Source organism: Callorhinus ursinus, unplaced genomic scaffold (assembly GCF_003265705.2).
Source record: "Callorhinus ursinus isolate GAN/ISIS: 27379988/994484 unplaced genomic scaffold, GSC_fseal_2.0 scaffold15, whole genome shotgun sequence".
Taxonomy (NCBI): Eukaryota; Metazoa; Chordata; class Mammalia; order Carnivora; family Otariidae; genus Callorhinus; species Callorhinus ursinus.
Window position 1 is genome coordinate 4,634,418 of NW_027397077.1, and position 24,564 is coordinate 4,658,981.

The 24,564-nt window shown below is 41.7% G+C and overlaps 1 protein-coding gene and 1 long non-coding RNA gene across 3 annotated transcripts in view; one reads left to right on the forward strand and one right to left on the reverse strand.

The window, feature by feature from the left end:
- SETD2 (SET domain containing 2, histone lysine methyltransferase) overlaps positions 1-15,186 on the reverse strand; it is a 125,752-nt gene extending 110,566 nt beyond the window's left edge. The window contains exon 1 of the mRNA XM_073901087.1: positions 14,973-15,186. Within this exon, the coding sequence (XP_073757188.1) occupies positions 14,973-15,044 (72 nt within the window). The 5' untranslated portion in view covers positions 15,045-15,186. The remainder of the gene's footprint in view (positions 1-14,972) is intronic.
- Positions 15,187-15,204: 18 nt separating this feature from the next.
- Positions 15,205-24,564, forward strand: part of LOC112833806 (uncharacterized) — a 47,993-nt gene continuing 38,633 nt past the window's right edge. Inside the window, exons 1-2 of one of the 2 annotated variants that reach the window (XR_012380876.1) lie at positions 15,205-15,943; positions 18,632-18,707. This is a non-coding gene — a long non-coding RNA (uncharacterized lncRNA). The remainder of the gene's footprint in view (positions 15,944-18,631; positions 18,708-24,564) is intronic. The other variant, XR_003210737.2, reaches the window with a different exon arrangement.

Below are 24,564 nucleotides of genomic sequence, written 5' to 3' on the forward strand. Positions count from 1 at the left end.
ATAAAATAAAATAAAATAAACCAATCCATGACAGACTAACAGTTTGAGAAACACTAACTAGAAGATGTACAAATTGGCTTTATACTATTTGGAACCCCTTATTTCCTAAATAATTGATAACTGGATTTATTTTTCTCCTGTTGGGTAGCAGACAATCCAAAATTGAAACATATAGAGAAAGTCCCCACTTTTCATATATCGGGGGTTTTACTGCTATCTAACAAAGTTCAGATAGTCTTCATTCTTCAGTCTTTTCCTCCTATTGTACCCAACAGACCAAGGTAAACAAAAGCCAGGATTTCACCTTAAAACAATTCCTCCAAAAGAATGCAATGTGTGGGGCACCTGGGTGGCTCAGTTGGTTAAGCATCTGCCTTCGGCTCAGCTCATGATCCCGGGAGTTCCAGGACTGAGTCCCTTCTCAGGCTCCCTGTTCAGCAAGGAATTTGCTTCTCCCTCTCCCTCCGCTCCTCCCCCCTACTCATGCTCTCTCTCCACTCTTTCTCTCAAATTAAAAAAAAAAAAAAATCTGTTTAAAAAAAAAGAATGCAACGTGTGGGGAATAGACATCATGACCTAAAAAAAAGAAAACTCCAGATGCTTCACAACGCTCATCCAAAAGTCTTCCCTTTGGATTTCTTTTTTACCTTCCCAGATTCCAATACACTAGAATCATTTCTTACCTGGAGCTTGGAGAAATCTTTTTTTTTTTTTTAAAGATTTTATTGATTCATTTGAGACAGAGAGATAGAGATAGAGAGAGAGAGCAGGAGCAGTGGGGAGAGGCAGAGGTAGAAGCAGGCTCCCCTCTGATCAGGGAGCCTGATGTGGGGCTCAATTCCCAGGACCTGGAGATCATGACCTGAGCGGAAGGCAGATGCTTAACCATCTGAGCCACCCAGGCGCCCCTTGGAGAAATGTTCTGATATGTTTAGACCACCTGTCCTTTATTAAGATACTTTCTTTTAGCTCCTAGCACACTTTCTTTTTATTTATTTGACACTTTTACACGCTTGTTTGTGACAGTATAATCAGGACACTGTAAACTACATTTTTCCTCTGGCACAAATAGCATGTGCTAGAGGAAGACTGAAAGACTGGAAGAGTAAGAGGGAATGTGCTCCTTCCTGTTGGTCACAGTTCCTACACGTACTGACCCACTAATACATTTCATCCTGGCTTTGATTACAGTTTCTACCTTTTTTTTCACAATCCCAGACTAGCTTGACTACAACCCTTCAGACGCCAGCACCAGTTGTCAGGTAACCCTTCCTCAGAGGTCTCAGCTCCAGGGGGCCCTACCTACTCCAAGCTTCTGGGTTCTGAGAACCACACCCTCTTCCCTTTTCCCTCCAGCCCTAGGATAGGCAGCTACTTCCTGCCTTTCTGTTGCTGTTACCTTCAGTGTCCCCTTTTCATTTTCTCAGTTCTCCAGCAGCCCTTTCAACCAATTCCTTACATTAAATTCTACCTTCTGACTGATAGAGAAAAACAGCCTGAAAGCTTAAGCTCCTTTCTTAAAAGTTTATAATAAAATAGAAGTAATTATTCTAACATAACTGTGAGATTCATCACTAATGCCACATTGCAGTACAGTGAACTTCTTACCAAGTCACTCTAAAAAGCATGAAACTAGGATGGGCCATGCCTTCCTGGAAATTTAACGTATTTTAAAACTGTACATAAGCAATCTTGCAAATTAGACACTCAATATATTTTTCACCAGTGCTAGAGCAAGCGTAGGCAAATTTTCTATAAAGATCTAGAAAGTAAATATTTCAGGCTTCACAGGCCATGAGTCTGTCAGAACTACTCAACTCTGACATTTTTGTGGGAAAGTGGCCATATACAATAAATGAATGAGCATGGCTGTGCTCCAATAACTATTTACTGACACAAAAACTTCATTGTCAGATCATTTTCACATGTCACAAAATACCATTCTTTCAGGTTTTTTTAACCATTTAAAAGATATAAAATCATTCTTAATTCATAGGCTATACTGAAACATCCAGGCAGGCTGGATCTGGCCCACTGGCCAATTTGCCAACCCCTGTTCTAGACTGTACCTATTACAAAAATCAAAATTCGATATTCATTGATGGGCTCAAAAAAAATTTAGTTTAAAACTAGGCTTGGGGCGCCTGGGCGGCTCAGTCGTTAATCGTCTGCCTTCGACTCAGGTCACGATCCCAGGGTCCTGGAATCAAGCCCCGCATCGGTCTCCCTGCTCAGGGGGAAGCCTGCTTCTCCCTCTCCCACTCCCCCTGCTTGTGTTCCTGCTCTCGCTATCACTCTCTCTGTCAAATAAATAAAATCTTTAAAAAAATAAAGAAATAAATAAACCTAGGCTTAAGCCATAACTAACCTGAAACTTCACGGAAACAAAACAATGCTAATTACGCTCTTCAAACTTTTTTTTTTTTTTTTAAGATTTTATTTGAGGGAGAGAGAAAAAGCACAAGCAGGGCGGACAGGCAGAGGGAGAAGCAGACACCCCGCTGAGCAGGGAGCCCAATGCAGGACTCGATCCCAGGACTGCAGGATCATGACCCGAGCCTAAGGCAGACGCTTAACTGACTGAGCCACTCAGGTGCCCCAAACTTTCTTTTGATGAATACAAAAGATTAGAAAATTTACTAACCAGGAAATTTTGAAGTATTATCCAGGCTCAATTTAAGCATTCACCAATCTTTTATATCTTCTTTCCCCTTGTATAATACCATAAAAATAAGCACTGGCTTTTATTTTGTTTGGTTTGTGGGTGTATGTGGCTGTGTTCCAATAAAACTTTGCTTATGAGTAGTGAAATTTGAATTTCATATAATTTTCATACAGCACAAAGTATTCTTTTTATTTTATGCCCCACCATTAAAAAATGTAAAAACCACTCTTAGCTCATAGGTACAGCACAGGTGGTCAACCAGATTTGGCCTGTGGGCCATACTTTACTAACCCCTGTTTTATTTTTATTTTTTTACCTTTCATCTCCATGACTTAAGCACTGTTTTTTGTGTGTGTGTTTGTTGTTTTTTTTGGGGGGGGGCAGACATAGAAGGAGAGGGAGAATCTTAAGCAGGCTCCACGCCCAGAGCGAGTCCCCCACATAGGGCTCGATATCACAACCCTGAGATCATGACCTGTGCTGAAATCAAGAGTCAGACCCTCAAGCAAATGAGCCACCTAGGTGCCCCCAAGCACTGGTTTTTAAATTAACCTTGAATAATGCAAATTTCTGAACCAGGGAATCATTAAGTTAGGGTCTTGATGTTCAACTTAGAACAAGTTAAGTTAGAGCAATATGGTCTCATTTCCCAAACAATTCAAATAGAAAAAGTATCCACAGACATCCAAGCAAGTTAGGTACAAGTTTATTTCAAAGTAACCATGATTACATACCCTCTCCTATTAATCTATAACTACTCTAATCAGCATCGAGGAATGATGTCTCTGGCATCTTATGCTCTCACAAATATGTTTATTATTACTACTTGTGAGCTCTGTCCATTTGTCCAAAAACCATGAGTTAAAGTCCTAAGAGAATCCTTGAATTAGAACTACCTCATCACGTGGACAGAGCAGGAACTAGTAAAACAAAAAGAGCACAAGCAGCAGTGAGGTTTTATGCAGGACATGAAGAAAGGCAAAAATAAACATTAGCCCTCTTAACAAAAGGCAAGTTATCTACCCATGTACTTCTCCTGGTTTTCCTTAATATATGGAATGACAACAAACCAAGGCTGGAGTTTCACTTTAGTACAAGTTCCTAGAAGCTCATTTCCAATGAAGATTTCAGACTATTTAAGGCACTTGGCCAAAGGAGCAGATCTGGATGGTCCACATATCCAGTGTACCTTCTGCTGCAATGATGTTCAGCCATCTAATCCTCTAGTATACATATATGCAAAGTCAAAGAAAAGAAATAACTCAAGGAGTAAATCCCCCACACCCTCCAAATTGAACTATTATAAGCACCTCAAGACTAATCCAGAAGATCCCTAGGAAAACAAGTTAACTCAGAATACAGGAAACCAGTTGATTATAAATGGCCGCTACTATGTTATTCCTTAGTATCATTAAAAAGTTAGTCTTGGGGCAGCCGGGTGGCTCAGTTGGTTAAGCAACTGACTCTTGATTTTGACTCAGGTCATGATCTCAGGGCCATGGGATAGAGCCCCTCCTTGGGCTCCAAGCTGGGCATGGAGCCTGCTTGAGATTCTCCCTCTCCCCCTGCCTCCCCACCCACTTTTTTTTTTTTTAAGATTTTATTTATTTATTTGACAGAGAGAGAGAGAGACAGCGAGAGAGGGAACACAAGCAGGGGGAGTGGGAGAGGGAGAAGCAGGTTTCCTGCTGAGCAGGGAGACTGATGCGGGGCTCAATCCCAGGACCCTGGGATCATGACCTGAGCTGAAGGCAGACGCTTAACGACTGAGCCACCCAGGCACCCCCCCAACCCACCCTTAAAAAAAAGGCAGTCTTTGACAAATTGGTAAATGAAAAGACCCTTGCTCAAGCTGTGGTGGAGTCACTAGCTAGTGAGCATAGCTTGAACTTCTTTGGGCCTTCTTTTCCTACCTTATTCATAAAATCAGAGGTACTACCTTCCATGCCCTTTAAAATCACAGCCATGGTAAACCATGGTAACAAGTTAAGGGGAAAAAAAGTGGGAAGCCACAGTAATGAGAAGTCATTAGGTAAGGTAATAAAGCCTCCCTCCATGAGTACTGCTTATGCTGCTCAGCAATTTACACTGGGGAAAATGCAGAGGAGTCTAACTGGAAACGGACATAGGGACAATTTTCCCTATGTACCCTATCCTTCAGTATGGCCCTTGAGTACCCTCCATCCACCCTTTTTGCTTAATTCCCATTCTTTCAGGCCAAGTATACATCCTCTGGGCAGCCCTCCCTGACTACCCACCCCTCTTCCACCAGTCTGGGTTAGGTGTCCCTGCTATAGCTCACTGTACTTACTGCTGTATCCTTATCACAAGGTAGGAATTCGTCAAAAGTTCAATTCAGCTAGTTTTTCGTAACATCAGTCAGGTTTTAAAAGGTGCGATTAGGGGCGCCTGGGTGGCTCAGTCGTTAAGCGTCTGCCTTCGGCTCAGGTCATGATCCCAGGGTCCTGGGATCAAGCCCCACATCGGGCTCCCTGCTCCGCGAGAAGCCTGCTTCTCCTTCTCCCACTCTCCCTGCCTGTGTTCCTGCTTTCGCTCTCTCTCTCTGTCAAATAAATAAATAAAATCTTAAAAAAAATTAAAAATAAATAAAAGGTTCGATTATAATGAAAAAAAACTTTATAACTTTATAATTGCTTCATAAAGTTTAAGGCTTAGCATATAATTTTTCAGTTTTCTAGATATAAAAAGCATTAGCCATCCTAGAGAACAAAAGCCTCAATTACAGAGTTATCAAGTTTTCTACCATTTTTCAGTGTCACAGCCTTATGGTATACCCCAAAACATCCCTTGATTTATCACTGCAACTGTAGTTGCCTCACTTCCTTTTGGCCCCTAATCATAAAGAGATAAATGAGACTACTGATTGAAGGATTTGAACAGAAAGACAACTAAGCAAGGGTAAAGGGCTATAATTTAAATAGATTATGCATCCTGGAAAAAACACAAATACAAAACAACAACTAAAAAGGCTGGGGGGGGGGAACTGGTCTAGCACAAAACACAATAGGCTATCCTACCTTAGGAAGCACTCACGTTCTCTCTCAGACCACCATCATGAGATCTCCAATTTTCATCAGTTTGTCTCCACAAGGACCAATAGAAGAATAAAAACTTCTCTCAGCACCAATCACATTCCATAGCCCAACTCATACCACTCAATTCCCTGACTTTCTCTGTCCTAATGCAATAGTTATTTAAGAATGTCTTAGGACAGATGCCAGTAATTATTAATGCTGCTATTCACTCCATCAGAAAATTAGAATGACAGTTATGAAGAATCAGGTCAACTCAAACATTTATTAAGTACATACTACTTATGTACCCAACTGCTAGTTACTGGGATTCCTCCATCTAAAAGAGTAAGTCTCTATAACATATTTGTCATGTTCCTTGGATTTGCTAGTACATGGGACAAAATCCTGTAGGTCCTAGCAATCGACAGAACCAAACAAGTCTATATGATGCAACAGAATGGATGAATGCTTATATAGACAGGCTCCAATGAAATGGTTAGCCTTTCTTGATGCTTCATTATTAGTTACCACCTAAAGGAGCTTAAAAGTTGGAGAATTATAAAAACACACATGCAAATATATCTTTTTAAAATATTAATGTGGAAAAACAGTAATGATGGAAATAAAAGTACTTAAGCAACAGGTACATTTCACAAAAAGCACACAGCTAACAAATTTTGCAGCTATCATATGCACAACTGAAAAGCCAGGCTCCAACTCTTGCCCCAATTTTGTATCTTCTAACACTATTATTACCTTCTCTAATAAGGGTAGTCAAAGATAGATGGATATCAAGTATTTCTTGGTAGTCTCACTGTCTAATGAACACAAGCAATATAACTGAGGAAACATTGGTTTTATATTTAACTACCACTGTTTCAATGTGTTAATATTCAGCTATTAACATTATTTTCTTATACAAACTGCTATTAATCGGCCAGAAAAACTACATCATACTTTTCATGATTGCAGTAAGTGGTTTCCTGAATAATTACAATAAACAATTTTCTAATGGACATGGTAAACTTAAGCTAAAGAGCATACCTATTAAGGTTCTCTTCGGGAAAACTTCAGTAGTATACTGTCACCTACTTCTAACAGAATGTTTTATCGTACCTCAACAAAATTCATCTCTTTACTACAGATAATTTTCAGCACAGAAGCAGTATCGTAAAACGTGTAGCTTATGATTTAGAGTTCATATAGATACTCCGGTCTAGAATTGATAAAATAATGGAAGAGGTATGTTTTTGTTTTAAGATTTTATTTATTTGACAGAGAAAGAGCGAGAGCAGGAACACAAGCAAGGGAAGTGGGAGAGGGAGAAGCAGGCTTCCCGCCGAGCAGGGAGCCCGATGTGGGGCTCGATCCCAGGACCCTGGGATCATGACCCCAGCCCAAGGCAGACACTTAACTGACTGAGCCACCCAAGCGCCCCAAGGTATGTTTTTACCCAAGTAATTTTAGAAAGTCTGTATGTGCTCCAAATTAGAATAAGTGGATTTCCATAGAAAGGGTCTGCAGCCATCTATGTACTTTATGAAAAATAATGGTAGCTCTACTTTACAGTCATACAAAATTCATAAAAATTTTCACCTTGGCAGCATCTGCCTACCACAGTAAAAACTCTTCACTAAGAGGCCAAATATCAGACAAAAGACTCAAAGTACAAGTTAGCCCATAGGTCTCCACAAAGAGCTAATCATGAGACAAATATTGGTGATTACTATACAACCAACCCTCCCCCAAGAGAGGATCTAACTGCATATGGCAGGAAGCGGACAGCGGGAAGAGCTATAGTCAGAAACCACCACTTGCTCCAGGTTCTTGCAAGCCCACAAGCGGTGCTCCCAGTAAACAGACCTCCCAGCAGCCTGCCAGCATGATCACACTCCTATCAACACCCACACGATCCCAAGGATATTTTCACTTGTGAGATGTTAGCATCTGACAGAAAAAGCACTCTAAAATAAAAAGCATCTATAAAAATTTATACCAACTTTAAACTTCCATCTCAATGACCAATGTATTTGCTTAGCTGGAAAAGACACTAGTTTGATTTAAAAAAAAAAAAAAAGACTATCAAACTAAAATACATTATACTTGAATCCCAAACCTAAGGGACTCAAATACAACATTTCACTAGCATACGATAACCAAAAATTATACAAGGTAATCTGCCTCTCATTTGAATCCATGAAAGTAGACTTCCAAATATAGACCCCATTACGAAAAACAACAAACCTATTGAATTTTCAGTTGGCCAGCTTCAAACCAACTATTTTCAAAAAACTGTACTTAAATGCCTTGAGTTTTCTTTTTAAAATAACCAAGCAACTAATCAAAGTAGGGCAGGAATAAAAACTACTTAATCCGGGGTACCTGCTGGCTCAGTCGATGGAGCATGTGACTCTTGATCTCTGGGTTATAAGCTCAAGCCCCACGTTAAGCGTAGAAATTACTTAAAAAGAAGATCTTTAAAAAAACAAACAAAACAGAACAAAAAAAAACTTAATCCATCAGCACCAGACAGGGCGAATAGAAATAAATATATATACAATATATTTTTAAAAAGAAAAAAAAAGTATAGAAGTCAAAGTCTAAACAAAATCATTGAAACGCTATCATAAAATTACCAGATATACTCACCCAGTGGGGAAACATATTTGCAAGGAGACGCCTTCCACACAGCACAGTATGTCCTAAGGCCTTTTTAAACTGCTTAACATTACAACCAGACACCGTAATAAAGCAACTCAATATTGCCTGTTAAAAATGAGTACATCTTATATGTTAATGTAAATATGCAGAGGATACAGAATGTAAAAAAAAGGTAGAATGATATATGTAGTAGGACTCTGCTTATATTAAAAAAAAAAAAAAGGGAAAAGATCTGGAAAGGTATACACTAAATTGTTAGTAGTGGTTACCCTCTTGGATGTGGGATTTGGAGAGATGGAGCAATGAAGAGATGTTAAGGGTGGATTTTCACTTTTTCCTCTATTAATATCTGTGTTATCTTACCCTTCTGCAATAAGCATTTATTGTTCTGGTAATTAAAAAAAGAAACCATTTAAAACGTACTACCAGACACTGTTATTGTTCTTAAAATATCACAATTACGGTAAATCCAAAGACAACAGTAAAGTACCTCCAAAGCTTGAATTTTAAAGCTCTATCCTCAGAGATTAGAGAGGACTAAGAGACATCACAATTAAATGCAATGTGTGGGCGCCTGGGTGGCTCAGTTGGTTAAGCGACTGCCTTCAGCTCAGGTCATGATCCTGGAGTCCCGGGATCGAGTCCCACATCGGGCTCCCTGCTCAGCAGGGAGTCGGCTTCTCCATCTGACCCTCTTCCCTCTCATGCTATCTCTCATTCTCTCTCTCTCTCAAATAAAATCTTTAATAAATAAATTAAATAAATAAATAAATGCAATGTGTAACCCTAGACTGAAAAGAGAGGACACTGTTGAGACAACTGGCAAAATTTAAATATGAACAGTCTAAGAGTTAACAGTATCATTACAAATATTAAATTGCCTGGTTATTGGTTATCCAAGAGAATGTTTTTTTCTTAGGTAATACTATGAAATATTTAGGGGTGAAGGATCGTGAGGTCTGCAACCTGATTCAGCCAAAAATAAAAACATGTATATTCTTTTATACAGAAAGATAAACCAAATGTGACAAAATTTCAATTACTGGTTAATGCAGATAAACAGTATGTGGAAATTCATTATGCTATTCCTGCAACTTCTCTGCAAATTTGATATTTTTTCAAAATAAAATGCCTCCCCAGTCCCACTCTGGCTCCCGCCCCCCTCCCATCCTACCCCTATGCCCTGGATCTCTCTCAAAGGAAGGAAGGATTCTAAACCTGATGTTTGGTGACTCCAGATGTAATGGTTCAGTTTCTAATATGAATGGTCTCTCAGAGCCTTATAATAATAGCTCTTAGTGCATGACAAAATAAGGTACTCTACACTACTCTGGAAGAATTAACAGAAACGAAGCTGGTCAACTTTGGATTCTGTAACCCAGGCTAGTCATTCTTTGCCATCCAGCATATGACTATTCTAGCTTCTCTGCAAAAACTGACAAGACTCACGGACCACCACCAGTTATCAAGTCAAGAAAAACTGTTACCTGTCAAAGAGTAAATTATAATACATTTCAATTTTTTAAAAGGGAACAGATTAAATCAGTCAGTACAGTGAAAAGTGGCAGAAAAAATTTGGGAATATCAAAGTTCCACTGAGGAAACTAGGAAAGCATGATGGACTGATGGGTATAAAGTATGTCTTGGCAGTTTGTATTTCTTAGTAAAACACAACTGTATCAACAGTTGCTTGATACCTTTCTAAAGACATAATGTGTCAGTTTAAGAATGGTCAGCCTGAAATCTAGAAAAGAGCAAAGAGGAACATGAATACTGGAGAGGTATACTTTCTTCTAAATACTAGGATAGTTCATCAGGCTGTCTCACCAGGAAACCCTCCCAGCAGTATCTTCTCTTAGTTGGCTTCCTATGGCATCTCCATTCCCACCGTAACTAAGATGAATTACGAGAATTCTGTGAGAACTTCACTAATCTCACTGCTTTATATTTTTTAGAACATGTAGAAATATTTTTTCCCAGTTAATAAACTTTATTTTGGCCAAATTCACCATGCTTTTCTTATCATGATGCCCTGTACTCTTCTTTCTATCCAATACCTACAATAAAAGAACTAACACTGTCCTAATTCTTAAATCCTCATAAAACCCTTTGCAGAAAATACTATTATGATCCCCACTTTACAAATAATGACACCAAAGCACAGAGTAATTATGAAACCTGCTCAGTTTCATAAAGCTATTAAGTAAAAAAGAGGTGAGTTCTAAAAGCTAGCTCCAAAGCCCAGAGTTTAACTTTTTTTGTGTGCTTTGGACAAAAAAATTTTGGTAGTCTAACGAAACCTGTGGATTTCTTCTCAGCTTAATATTTTTAAATGCATAAAATAAAATACAAGGATTACAAATGAGACCAATTATGTTGAGAACAAAAACCCCAAATGTGTGACACAGTAATACACATGCTTCTTAACAATGTAGTGGTAGATCTCTACTATAATGCAGAGATGTAATGATATACATAATGTAATGTTTACATTACCTTACATCAATGTTTTGACGTAATGATAAACATTTTGAGATACCTACAACCACAGCATATCATAAAAAATATTTGACTTGTACTAGTAGTAAAATCACAAGTACTGTTGGTAGTACTGTAGTTTGCTCTTTATACTGGCAATTAAAAGAAATGCTAACTTCTAGTCAGAGGTTAGTGAAGAGGTAATTTTTCCCCCTAAGTTTAAAGGTGCCATCCATCTTAAGACCCTATATAATAAAAGCCTCTTAATACTGCAATTTAAAGGGACCACTCCCGGGTCCTGTCTCTTTCTTCACATGTTCCCTTGGTAATGTCGTCCAGTGTTGTGGTTCTAATACTAAGCTGATGACCACAAAATACATCTCCAGTCCAGACCTTTCCCCTGAACTCCAGGAGACTGACCTGGTTATCAATTCAACCTGAATGTCTAAAAGGCATCTCAAACTTAACCATGTCTAAAACTGAACTCCTAATCTATTTCCCAAACTTGCTCTTGTCACAGTCATACCTACTATCATGGTTGATGGCAACTCCATCTTTCTAACTACTCAGACGAAAAACCTTGGAATCATCCTTGGTTCCTCTCTCACATGCCACATCTGATCTATCAATGAATCATATTGGTTTATTCTTCAATGTATATCCAGAATCCAATCATTTCTCACCATCTCCTGGTTACCACCTTTACAAGTCATCAGCAGCTCTCTTCCAGATTGCTAACTTCATTACAAGTCTCCCTGCTGCTTCTGTTCTCCCCTGCAAAGGGGGTGATCCTTCTGAAGCTGAAAGCAGACCATGTAACTCCTCTGTTGAAAACTCTGGGCAAAGTCCTTATAATGACTCTACAAAGCACTATGAAATCTGCATCCCACCCTGACCCAAGTTACTATTTATTGCTCTTTTTTGTTTATTCTGTTTTAGCCATACCAGGCAGAATTCACTACTTCTGCTTTGGCACCTTGGAATTATTCCATTTGGAATGCTTTCACCCCAGATATTAACATGGCTCTCCCTCCCTTTTAAGTCTTTGCCTAAACATCATTCTCAAGCAGGTACACCCAGTCTACCTCATTTTAAATTATCACATCTTAAAAAAAAAAAAATCACCTTTCCCAGAAATTCTGGATTCCCCCTTACCCTGCTCCATTTTTCAAAGCACTTACCTTTGAATATTCTGTATTATTCATTACTACCCACCCCTAGGAGGGGTGCCCACAAGGGCAAATTTTGTTTTGTACACCACTCACCTCTAATGCGCCTATGTTTGGCACAAAATAGACATGCACATGTTCAAAGAACAGCACTTCCATGGCTGTTAAGTACTTGCCTCTCTCATTAGAAGAGTTCCTTAAAGACTTTAACTGGATCTAATTTGCAGTGTCCTCAACACCTGGCCCCAACAGCAGACACCTAATGCACAGATACTCAGGCGATTACAGCCATTTTCACCTGAAACACAATCCTATATGCCACGGGAAGAAAAGCCAGGTCTCACAGCTGTAACTGATTAAAGAGTGAGTCCAAGACAAACACAGAACATCAGGTTCCAACAGTTACTTCAATCAAACTGAATTTATGTTTCGTGCCTCAATTTCTTCATGTGTCTAAGAACCATTTCAAACTACCCGAAGTCTAAAAGGGGCACTCGGTCATTCCTTCCCCCGGGGAACGTTACCCCCTCAAGCCCACCTATTCCAAGCTTGACTTAAAATCCTACCTCTTAAGTATTCCCTGATGATCCCAGCTAGAAGCATTTATACACGCCACTCTGTGCCAAGGGCTTTTCATACATTATTCTCATCCAATCCTCCCCAAAGCCCTATGAGGTTGCTACCATCACAATTCCTACTTTGAAGATGAGAAAACCCAAGCTTAGAGAGATGAAGACACTTGTCCAAGGTTCAACTAGTGTTCAAACCCAGGGATGTCTGACTCTGAAATCCAAGTTCTTTAACCCTACACTGTACTGCTTTTCCCCCTCCAGTGGCATAATGACTAACTAGCTTCTACATACTACCTCAGAGGATCTCCTGTCACTTCATTTCTCTAGGTTTCAGTTTTTCCATCTGAAAAACAGGTGTTGTTCAGGATGCCTACTAAGATCCCTTCTAGTTCTTACAGTATTATAACAGAAAAATTTTATAATTATTTTTATACTCCATGCAGGTTAATACCGACACACATACACACACCTTGGAACTTAAAAATGCAAAGCAGTGGCGACATAAAAGCAGAGGAAATAACTCCAAGACCTTGTGTCAAAAAATAAACATTCTTGATTCCTCCCTACTCATGTCCATCAGAGATGCACTTCTGAGTTCATTTTCCCACATTACGAAAAATTATGTTTTCCCCAAGAAGTGTAAGGATGTGATCCTTAAGGGTTCTGGACTTCACCACACAGCCTGGTAAAAAGAACGGTAAGCAGGCACTTAGTCCAATCAGGGGGCTAGCATGTTATTTTGTACAGGACAACTGTTCAATAAGTGTTTATTGGATCATGATACAGAATGGTTTGAGGTTCTCCAAGTCTCACACCAAAAGCCTATACAACATGACCTTTGTAACTGGACTGATTGTGCAGTAAATTAAAACAATCTAATCAAGGTAATGTTAACCTAAAAGCAAAGAACCCATGAAAGGATAAAGCCATGCTGAGACAACTTACTATCAAAAATAAGAGTTGGGTTTATCTAGAAAGGTAGTGTAATTATTTCTCTGTGTGCAGAAACAACCATCAATATCCCAACATAATGCTTCTGTGTTGCAAATGAATCTAAGAACTATCAAGGAAGATCCAGACATTACGGACCAAGTTGAAAAGCTTTGGCAAAGGGTTCAAAGAAAAAAAAAAAAAAGGCGATAGCAGAGCTAAGGTAAAATGTGTCAAAAGAACAAATCTCCTGGAATCCTTCCGCTCATAAAGTGACAGTTTCATCTGAAATCCCTACCAACGGTTAAGTTTGGAAATGAGTCGTATATTCATTCGTAGGTCTAGACTTCAACCAACACCAGCAAATGGAGTTTCAGATAGCATGTTAAAACAATAGTCTTGTGAGGGCGTAGGGAAAGAAGTGAATCCAGGCTCTGGAGTGGAAGCTCTCGGAGGTATCAATCAGATACAGTAGCAGATACAGCCCTCCACAAAAAAAAAAAAAAAAAAAAAGTCCAAGGCTGAAAAAATACTTTCGGGCAAAACTCGATTTCAGTTTTCTAGAATGCTGTCTCTTTAGAGAATCCTCAAACGATCCTTGGTTTTTAAGTAAGTCTTTACGAGAAGTAGAAAGTCATCCATTTAGGGTACAAGGGTCCTGTTACCAAGGAAGTTGTGTCCGAAAGTGTGCAAATCCCACAATCTGGAGGAGAACGTTTGCCTCTCCGGAGGATTTCATTTTCAGGCGGAAAAACAAACCCGGTGTCACCTCAACATCGGGGCCACACAAACCTCGCCACCATTACAAAACCGAAGTGCCAAAGGTGCAGAATCTGAAGCCGGAAGCACTACGAGGCCAAGATCGAGTTCCAGGAGAAAAAAATCAAACCCGAGAGGGCAGAGCGGACCCTCCGCGGCCCCGGGCCGAGAGAGGCACGCTAGGCCCTTCCGGTCCGAGCCGCGGTCGCCGGGAGGCCGGGCGACAGGCCGGGTGACGGGCCGGGCTTCCACCCGAGCCCGGGGATTCGCGGCCTACCCTCGCCGGTGCCCTCTCGCTGACTCCCGACACCGGCAGCTCCTCCGCCTCCGCCCCTTCGCCTGCGGCGCGGCCTGCGCGGACCGCGGGGAGCCGGAAGAGACCGCCGAGCCTCCAGCGGCCGGGTCGGTGCGGACGCGGCGGCGGCAGAGGCCGTGTCCGCGGCCGCCCCTCCCCCACCGGCCCGGCCCAACCGCCGCTGCGACGCGAGCAGCCGCGCCAACGCCGGGCCCAACCGCCGACCTGCCGCGGCCCGGGCGAGGCGGCGGCGGCGGCGGCGGCGCGGGCCTGCTCCCCACGCCGCCCGCGCGAGTCCACCGCGGGCCCGTTACTCCTCGAGCCGGCCCGCGCCGCCGCCCGTCAGGACGCGCCGCCCTCGGGGTTCTGGCCGAGGGCGGCCGCGGGGGGCAGCGGAGCAGATACTTACTCAGGGGTCGGGTGCTCGGGGTCGTAGAAATCCCCCATCTTCGGAGGCGGCTGCGGCGGCAGCTGCTTCATCGGGAGCGGCTGGAGGCGGCGACGCGAGCCCCCTCCCCGCGGCAAGGCGACGCGCGGGAGGGGAGGGGAGGAGGCCGCTGGTCCGACCGCGGCGGCGGCGGCAGGGGCGGCCCGCGTCGCTTGCTCGCTCGTTCCCTCCCTCCCTCCGGCGCCCGCCCGCCGCTCTCTCCCCCACACACTCACACGGGGAGCGACGCGCACCCCGCCAGCCCCTTCGCCTCCCAGGCCCGGCCCCTTAAAGGGACACGCACCGGCCGCGCGTCCGCCGCCAGTCGGCGCTCCCGCAGCTGCCCTGCGACCCCAGGCGGGGGCGGGTCGGCCGGCCCGATCCTGCCCGCGGCTTCCCGGAACAATAAGCACCGGACCCCGAGTGGCGGCGCCGCCGCGACCCCTCCCTCGGGCCCACCAAGGCGGCTGGGGGCTGAGGCGTGACCCGGCCTAGTCCCAGGCTGTTGGCTGGCGACGTCGGGGGAACGGCCCGAGCCCGCCGGGACTCTACCCTTCCTACCCCGCCGCCAGGGAAGACCTGCCCGCCCGGAGCAGAGGAGTCCGCGGCGGCGGCGCCGAGGGCCCCTCCCCCGGGCCTCCGAGGTCTGAGGTACCGCGCTCGCCGCGCCTCCCGAGCCTCTCGCCCTTCTCTTTATTTCTCCTCCTCGCTTTCTGTCCCCCTTGCCTCTTCATCTCACCCCTCAGCAGCTACGGAAACGGAGCCAGGCCCGGGATTCGCCCGGAGGCCGAGCTCCCGGGATGCCCCCTCCTCCTTCCCGCCTCCCTCTGGGTCTTCTGCCCCCACCCCAACTCTGCAACGCCACAGCGCCGGTCTTCCGCGGGGTTCTTAAGGCCTCGGAGCAGACGTCCTTGTCGAAGGCTGTCGATCACTTTCCTGCGAAAATGACGAGGTGAGAGTAAATAGGACAGCTTGAAAGGGCTACGTTTTTAGTTATTTTTGGAAGGAGAAACAATGCATAAAGCCGTTAGCTAAACGCTCGGGACGTTGAAGAGTTATGATAATTGATCATTTTGAAATTGGGAGTTCATAGGATCGACCAGCTTTGGGGGGGGTTACTATAATTTTAAATAGGATTCTACCAGCAAACAGTGGCATGGAAGTATGTGTTGTGGACTGACTGTGTGCCTCGACCCACCTAGTTTATATGGTAAAAATCCTAACCTCCCAGGTTTTAGGAGGTGGGGCCTTAGGGTGATTAAATCGTAAGGGTGGAGCCCTCCTGAATGGGATTAGTGTCCTTATAAAAGAGACCCCCCATTGAGCTCTCTTCCCTGTCTGCCTTGTGAGGGAAGATAGCAGAAGAAAAGGAAAGGGCAGGCTACAGCCAAGAAGAGTTCTCCCACCAGATCTCAGCCATGCCTGCACCCTGCTCCGGGATTTCCAGCCGCCAGAACTGTCAGAACTAAATTTCGGCTGTTTATAGCCACCCAGTCTATATGGTATTCTGTTACAGCAGCCTAAATCAAGACAGTTGTGTCCTAATTACTGAAATGTGATCTAAGTGAACAGACATCCTTTACTGGCTCTTTTTTATATCCTGAAAGTATGTGTGGATGCGCATATGCATAGGCCGGCAGTGTCTACTATCTTTTTATCACCATTTTTCACTTGGGGATTATTTTAGAATTTTTTTTCTGTTGCCTTTAGACATAGGATCCAGGTATAGCGCCCATCTGATTCCCTAAGTTCAAGTCTCTCATGACCACTTCTTTACAGAATGTTACATAATTTCTCTGTGCTTTTTTTCTCATTGTAAGATGAGAATGTTAATGTGGATAGGTCCTGTCACTGTTGCAAGGATCAAAGGAGAGAATATTTGTAAAGCTCTAAACTTCCAGTAAATGTCAACAGTTAATCAGACATTTTATTTTAGTGCAGTGGTTAAGAGCTAACTCTGCTTTGCATCGTATACCAGCCCTGCCACTTTCCAGTATGTGTCACTGGGCTTGGTTACTTTTCATGCAAGATTACTAGAATACTGAATACTATTAAATGCCCTCATCTGTTATTGTACCAGGGGTTTTTGTGCACATTTTTTTTTAAAGATTTTATTCATTTATTTGAGAGAGAGAAAGAGAGAACAAGAGGGGGGAGGGTCAGAGGGAGAAGTAGACTCCCTGCTGAGCAGGGAGCCAGATGTGGGGCTTGATCCTGGGACTCCAGGATCATGACCTAAGCTGACGGCAGCCGCTTAACCAACTGAGCCACCCAGGCGCCCCACTGGGCACGTATTTTAAATTCAAGAGAATGCATCCTCAGAACATATTCTTGGGCCTGGCCTCTTGATCAAAGCTGTGGAATAATTTTGTCTTTAGCATTATTAGATATTGACTGTCTCCTAGTTTGTTACATAAAGCCTTCTGCAAATGTGTTTGAAGGAAAAATGTCAAAAAGTCTTAAGGCGAAACCTAAGAGGTATTCATTCATGGAGTGCTGAAAACCATAAAAATCTTTATAATTGCTCCTGCCATTACTGCTTCCTGTTGACCCAGACCACCCCATCCCAGGGGACCCTAGGGTAGCCTTTAGTGATCCCGAAACAAAGTTGACTCAGGCATCTCTTGCCTTAGGAGAGCCTTTTGGCCCAAGTTGGACAATTGATCTCTTAAGCACAGTCTCCAAATTACTATTTGTAAAAAAAAAAAAAAATTTTAAGATTTTTATTTATTTATTTGTTAGAGCAAGCGCACAAGCAGGGGGAGCGGCAGGCAGAGGGAGAAGCAGGCTCCCCGATAAGCAAGGAGCCGGATGTGGCACTCAATCCCAGGACCCTGGGATCATGACCTGAGCTGAAGGCAGGCGCTTATCCGACTGAGCCACCCAGTACGACTGAGAAAGTACCTAGTACATGTAAACTAATAGCCATGCACTAAAAAATTAGCTACCTTACAAATTTAAGGCTCAACATACTTGAAAGTTATTTTAGATTTAATCAATGTACAAAAGAACGGTAGCATAATTTAGAATGATGGTTATTTTAACTGTTCTGCACAAATCTATCACACTCATTGGCTCTGGAATTCCTTAGAGAAAAAAAGTATAATTACAATTGATTTTTAATCATGTTCAATCTGCAGATCTCAACACAAGAGGAATCTAGAAAGCAATACGCAACCTATATTGAACCCTATCACATACATTATTTGTATCAAGTTAGCACCTTCCTATATAGTAGTATTGTACTCTGTAGTTGTCTTTTTCTCTTCCGTATTTCTTTGTTAACTGATTTTCATTACATAAGTCTATCTTCCCAACTCTTTTTTTTTTTTAAGATTTTATTTATTTATTCATGAGAGAGAGAGAGAAGCAGAGGGAGAAGCAGGCTCCCAAGGAGCAGGAAGCCCGATGCGGGACTCAATCCCAGGACCCTGGGATCATGACCTGAGCCGAAGGCAGATGCTTAACCATCTGAGCCACCCAGGCGCCCTTCCCAACTCTTAAAAGTTCACTGAAGGCAGAAGCATTATTGTCTTTAATATTTTATAGTGTTTGGCTCTGTATATGCCAGGTATTTAATGAATACTTAATTTGCTACTCTTTTGAAAGCCTTACTTTTTTTTTACTCTTTTTCTTTTAGAAACTCTAAAGTGTTCACATTTTATTTTCCTGTCCAGACTAGATTATTGAGCAGCTGATAAGCTATTGGCATCCAGGTAAGCACTGTCTTCTGTTAAGACTCCTTCATAAGCTCCTAGGAGCCAACCATTTCATTGGGCTTGAAAGTGCTGACTTGAAAGAACCATACACTTAACCCTCAAGTACACAGGAATATTATTAATTCCTTGTCAATGCGTGTTAATTTTGTCTTCCCTACGAGAGTATCAGACACGAAGGGAAGTGATTATAGTGTTTGTTTTGTTGTGTTTTGGATCTTGACACCCTTTCAGAGAATTCATCTCAAGAGCTGTTCATTGCATCTTCCTTCCCAGCCTTGTCTGTCCCAGCAAAGGATGAAACTCAGTTTTACAAATTAGTAAACCAAAGATCCCAGAGGTTAAGGTACTTATCTAGGGTCACGTGACTAAGGAAAGGGAGAGCCAGGATTTGAATCTGGCTATCTGATTAAAGACATTTTCAGACAAAAAAAATCTGGAGTTTACCACCAACAGAAGATACTCGCTGATACAAGAAGGAGCAATGAGCAAAGAAATTGGTAAATAAGTGCTTAAAACTAAAAACGTAACAAAGTAATAATACATAATTTGTGTGGTTAATAAAGTAAGGCAAGATAGAACTAATATCCAGGAGAACAAAATCAAAATTTGGAAGTGGGAAGGGTGGAGTGATGATTGGAGTTGAAGTTTTCCAAAGTCCTTGTATTGTTTGGGAAGAGGGTAAAAATATGGATTAAGCTTTATTCTTTTAAGTACTCAAGGTATCTCAAGTAACTACTAAGAGTTCCAATTTCTAAGTTAATAGAGGAAAGAGAACAAAATTACGAAAAAAGCATCATACGGAAATAGAAAAAAAAAGCAATAGTGAAACAAATTGAAATCACAAATAATATGGTAAAAAAATAAATGCAAATATTTCAATAACTACAGTAAATGTAAATTGAATAAAGTCTCCAGTTTTAAAAAAAAGAATGTAAAATAGACAAGGAAACAAAATCCAACCATATGCTATTTTTGAGACATTCTTAAAACCAAGAACATAGAAAAATGTAAAAGGATGGAAAAACATGTCAGGCTAATATATCAGTAGAAAGCTGACAACATCAGACTAAGAATAAATGAAAATTACTAAATGAAGTTCACTAGGACTTCAGAATTCCTTTTTTTTTTTTTTAAAGATTTTATTTATTTAAGAGAGAGAGAGGAGCAGGGGGAGGCAGAGGGAGAAGCAGGCTCCACGCTGATCAGGGAGCCGGACGTGGGGCTCGAACCCAGGACTCCAGGATCATGACCTGAGCTGAGGGTAGGTGCTTAACCGACTGAGCCACCAAGCACCCCAGGACTTAAGACTTCTAAATATGCCTGCATATTACATGTCCTTAAGATACAAAAAGCAAAATTCGACAGTACAAGAAAAATGAATATCCCAGTATAGTGGAGATTTTAACACACCTCAAAATAATGGATAGATCTTATAGACAAGAATCAGAAGATATAAACAACATAATTAAAAAGATTGAATTTATAGATATATATAAACTGTTGCACTCAACAGAACACTCATATCCTAATATGCATGTGTGGAATGTTTATGAAAATTGACCACATACATGTAAGTCCATGTAGTTATTCTCAACAAATTCAGATGATTGATGTTGCATAAGCCATGTTCTCTGACAAATTTGAAATTAAGTTAGAAATCACTAACTAAGGGGCGCCTGGGTGGCTCAGTTGGTTAAGCGACTGCCTTCGGCTCAGGTCATGATCCTGGAGTCCCGGGATCGAGTCCCGCATCGGACTTCCTGCTCAGCAGGGAGTCTGCTTCTCCCTCTGACCCTCTTCCCTCTCGTGCTTTCTATCTCTCATTCTCTCTCTCTCTCAAATAAATAAATAAAATCTTAAAAAAAAAAAAAAAAGAAATCACTAACTAAGGGGGCGGGGCACCTGGGTGGCTCAGTTGGTTCAATGTCTGCCCTCAGCTCAGGTATGATCCCAGGATCCTGGGATTGAGCCCTACATCGGGCTCCCTGCTTGGCGGAGAGCCTGCTTCTCCTTCTCCCTCTCCCTCTGCCATTCCCCCAGCTTGTGCTTTTTGGCTCGTTCTCTTTCTGTCAAATAAAAGAATAAAATCTAAAAAAAAAATTTTTAAGGGTGCATTTTTTTTTATTTTTTTATTGTTATGTTAATCACCATACATTACATCATTAGTTTTTGATGTAGTGTTCCATGATTCATTGTTTGTGCATAACACCCAGTGCTCCATGCAGAATGTGCCCTCTTTAATACCCATCACCAGGCTAACCCATCCCCCCACCCCCCTCCCCTCTAGAACCCTCAGTTTGTTTTTCAGAGTCCATCGTCTCTCATGGTTCTTCTCCCCCTCCAACTTACTCCCCTTCATTCTTCCCCTCCTGCTATCTTCTTCTTTCTTTTTTTCTTAACATATATTGCATTAGAAAAAAAATTTTTTTAGAAAGAAATCACTGGGGCGCCTGGGTGACTCAGTCGTTAAGCATCTGCTTTCAGCTCAGGTCACCTGGGATTGAGCCCCTCATCAGGCTCCCTGCTCACGGGAGGCCTGCTTCTCCCTCTTCCACTCCCCCTGCTTGTGTTTCCTCTCTTGCTGTGTCTCTCTCTGTCAAATAAATAAATAAAATCTTAAAAAAAAAAAACAACTAGCAAAACTGACTCAGTGAGAAATGGAAAACCTATCTGGTCCTAAAACCATTAAAAATGAGTCAGTAGTCAATTTTCTCTCAAAAAGAAAGGAAGGGATGGATGAATAGATGGACGGGCAGACCCAGACAGGCAAAGATAGGACAAGAAAGGAGAAGTTACAGGCTATTCTCATTCTTTTTTTTTTTTTTAAAGATTTTATTTATTTATTTGACAGAGAGAGACAGAGCAGGAACATAAGCAGGGGGAGTGGGAGAGGGAGAAGCAGGCTCCCCACAGAGCAGGGAGCCCGATGTAGGGCTCGATCCCAGGACCCTGGGCTCATGACCTGAGCCGAAGGCAGACACTTAACGACTGAACCACCCAGGCGCCCAAGCTATTCTCATTCTTGAACAAAGATGGAATAATCATGAACAAAACATTAAAGCAAATCCAGCAATTTGTTAAAAAGATAAAAATCAGGATCAAGTTGAATTTATTTCAGGAGTGAAAGTTAGTGTTCAGTTATGCAAACTTGTTAAAGTAATTCACATATTAACAAATTATGATGGTGTGGTAGGCAGAATAGCTCCCCAGAGATGTCCGCTTCCTAATCCCTGGAACCTGTGACTATGTTTCTTTGTGTGGCAATAGGGACTTTGATGTGATCGAGTGCCAGACCTTGGGATGGAGAGGTTATCTTGGATTATCTGGTCCCAATCTAATCACAAATCCTTAAAAATGGAAGAGGAAGGCAAAAGTGTTGGTCAGAGAGATGAAAAGGACAAGCACTCAACCTGCCTGTTGCTGGCTCTGAAAATGGAGGAAAAGGGCCATGAGCCAAGAAATGTGGCAGCCTCTGCAAGATGAGAATGACCCTCGCTCATTTTACAGGGAGCAGGAAAACAGGGACTGTGGCCCTACAACCTCTAGGAACTGAATTCTGCCAATAACCCAAATGAGCAGGAACTAGATTTTCTCCCAGAACCTCGAGAATGGATGTAGCCTGCCAACACTGTTTTTAGTTCAGTTAGACCCATACTGGACTTCTGGTGTGCAGAACTGTAAAAAAAATAAATGTGTGGGGCTGTCTTAAGCTTCTAAGGTTGTAATACTTTGTTACAGCCGCATTTGAAAGCTAATAAAGATGGTACATCCAAATACTTTTATTTATTTATTTATTTATTTATTTATTAAGATTTTATTTATTTATTTGAGAGAGAGAGAGAGATAGCGAGAGCAGGAACACAAGCAGGGGGAGTGAGAGAGGGAGAAGCAGGCTTCCCGCGGAGCAGGGAGCCCGATGCGGGGCTCGATCCCAGGACCCTGGGATCATGACCTGAGCCAAAGGCAGACGCTTAACGACTAAGCCACCCAGGTGCCCTATTTATTTTTTTTAGATGCAGGCAAAAATATTTGTTAAAATTCAGTAAACATTCTTAATTTTATTTTATTTAAAAGATTTTATATATTTATTTGAGAGACAGAAGAGCACAAGCAGGGGGATTTCAGCAGGCAGAGGGAGAAGCAGGCTTGTCAGGCCCACTGAGCAAGGACCCTTGATGCGGGACTTGATCCCAGGACCCTGGGATCATGACCTGAGCCAAAGGCAGATGCTTAACCAACTGAGCCACCAAGGTGCCCCCATTCTTAATTTTAAAAAAAGAAAAGAAAGAGGAACAAAACAACCTTTAACAAATTAGGAATAGAAGAAAACTTCCTTAACCTGATAAAGACCTAGAGCAAACATTATTCGTAATTGTGGAAGAAAGCATTTCTTTTGAAATTGAAAATAAAACAGAATGTTTGCTGTCACCATTTCTATTCAACATTGTATTTGAGTCCTAGCCAGCAAAATAAAACAATAAAAGAAATAAAACATGTGAGGGGCTCCTGGGTGGCTCAGTTGGTTAAACCTCCAACTCTTGGTTTGCTCAGGTCATGACCTCAGGGTCATGGGATCAATCCCGCATAGGGCTCTGCACTCAGTTCAGAGTCAGAGTCTGCTGGAGATTATCTCCCTCTCCCTCTGCTCCTCCCTCTCCCTCTCTCTCTCTCAAATAATAAAATCTTTTTTTAAAAAGAAATAAAACATGTAAGGAATGAAAAGGACAGTGGTTATTTACAGGTGGTATGATTGTCTACTTAGAAAACGCAAAATAATTTACAGAATAATACTTAGAACTAATGACAATTCTTCAAGTTTTTCAGATAAAAAAATCAACTGCATTTCTATAATCCAGCAAATAGAAAGCACAAGCAAATAAAACATACCATTTACAAAAACAACATCAACACCAGACTGTTAGAGCTAGGTTATCTTACTGACTATCCATCTGAAGAGAAAGTAAAAATGGATCCTTATTTCATATTTAACCCAAAAGTCAGTTCCAGATGGATTGAAGACTTCAATATAAAAGGCAAAACATGAAAAGATTTAGAATAAAATATAGAATAATACAATATCTTTGGGACATGCCCATGTGATAGAAAAAATGTTCTTAAAATTCAAAGTACAAACCAAAGAAGTCAAAATTCAGCTCCCTTGAAACTTTGTCCTCAAAAGACAAAATGTGAAAGGAAAAATCATAAACTAGAAGGAAAGGTCTGCAACACCTATAACAACAACAAAAGTATCTAGAGCTATACCCCAGTACAGTAGGTACTAACTACGTGTGGCTCTTGAGTACTTAAAATGTAGGTAGGCCAAATTAAGATGTGCTGTAAGTATGAAATAGATTCCAGATTTCAAAAAGTTAGTACAAAAAAAATTTTTGTATATATTAACATCTTGGAATGATAATATTTTGGTAAGTAGATTGTATTATTAAGTAAAAAAACTATTAAAATTAATTTTGCCCAGGGATACCTGGATGGCTTAGTTAAGTGGCAGACTATTGATTTCAATTCTGGTGATGATCTTCAGGGTCCTGGGATAGAGCCCCACATCAGGCTCCCCAGTCAGTGAGGAGATTGCTTCAGCAATCTCTCCCTCTGCCCCTTCCCCACTTTCTAAAATAAATAAATCTTTAAAAAATAAAATTAAATTAATATTTCCTGTTTCTTATCACTTTTTTAACTGTGGCTACTAGAACATTTTAAATTACATCTGTGACTTGCATTTTATTTCTTTTGGACACCACTGATCTAGGATATACAAAAAATTCATGCAAATCAGAAAAAGGCAACCCAATTTTTTAAACTGGCAAATACCACAAAAGAGGAAAAATTAATAGCTAAG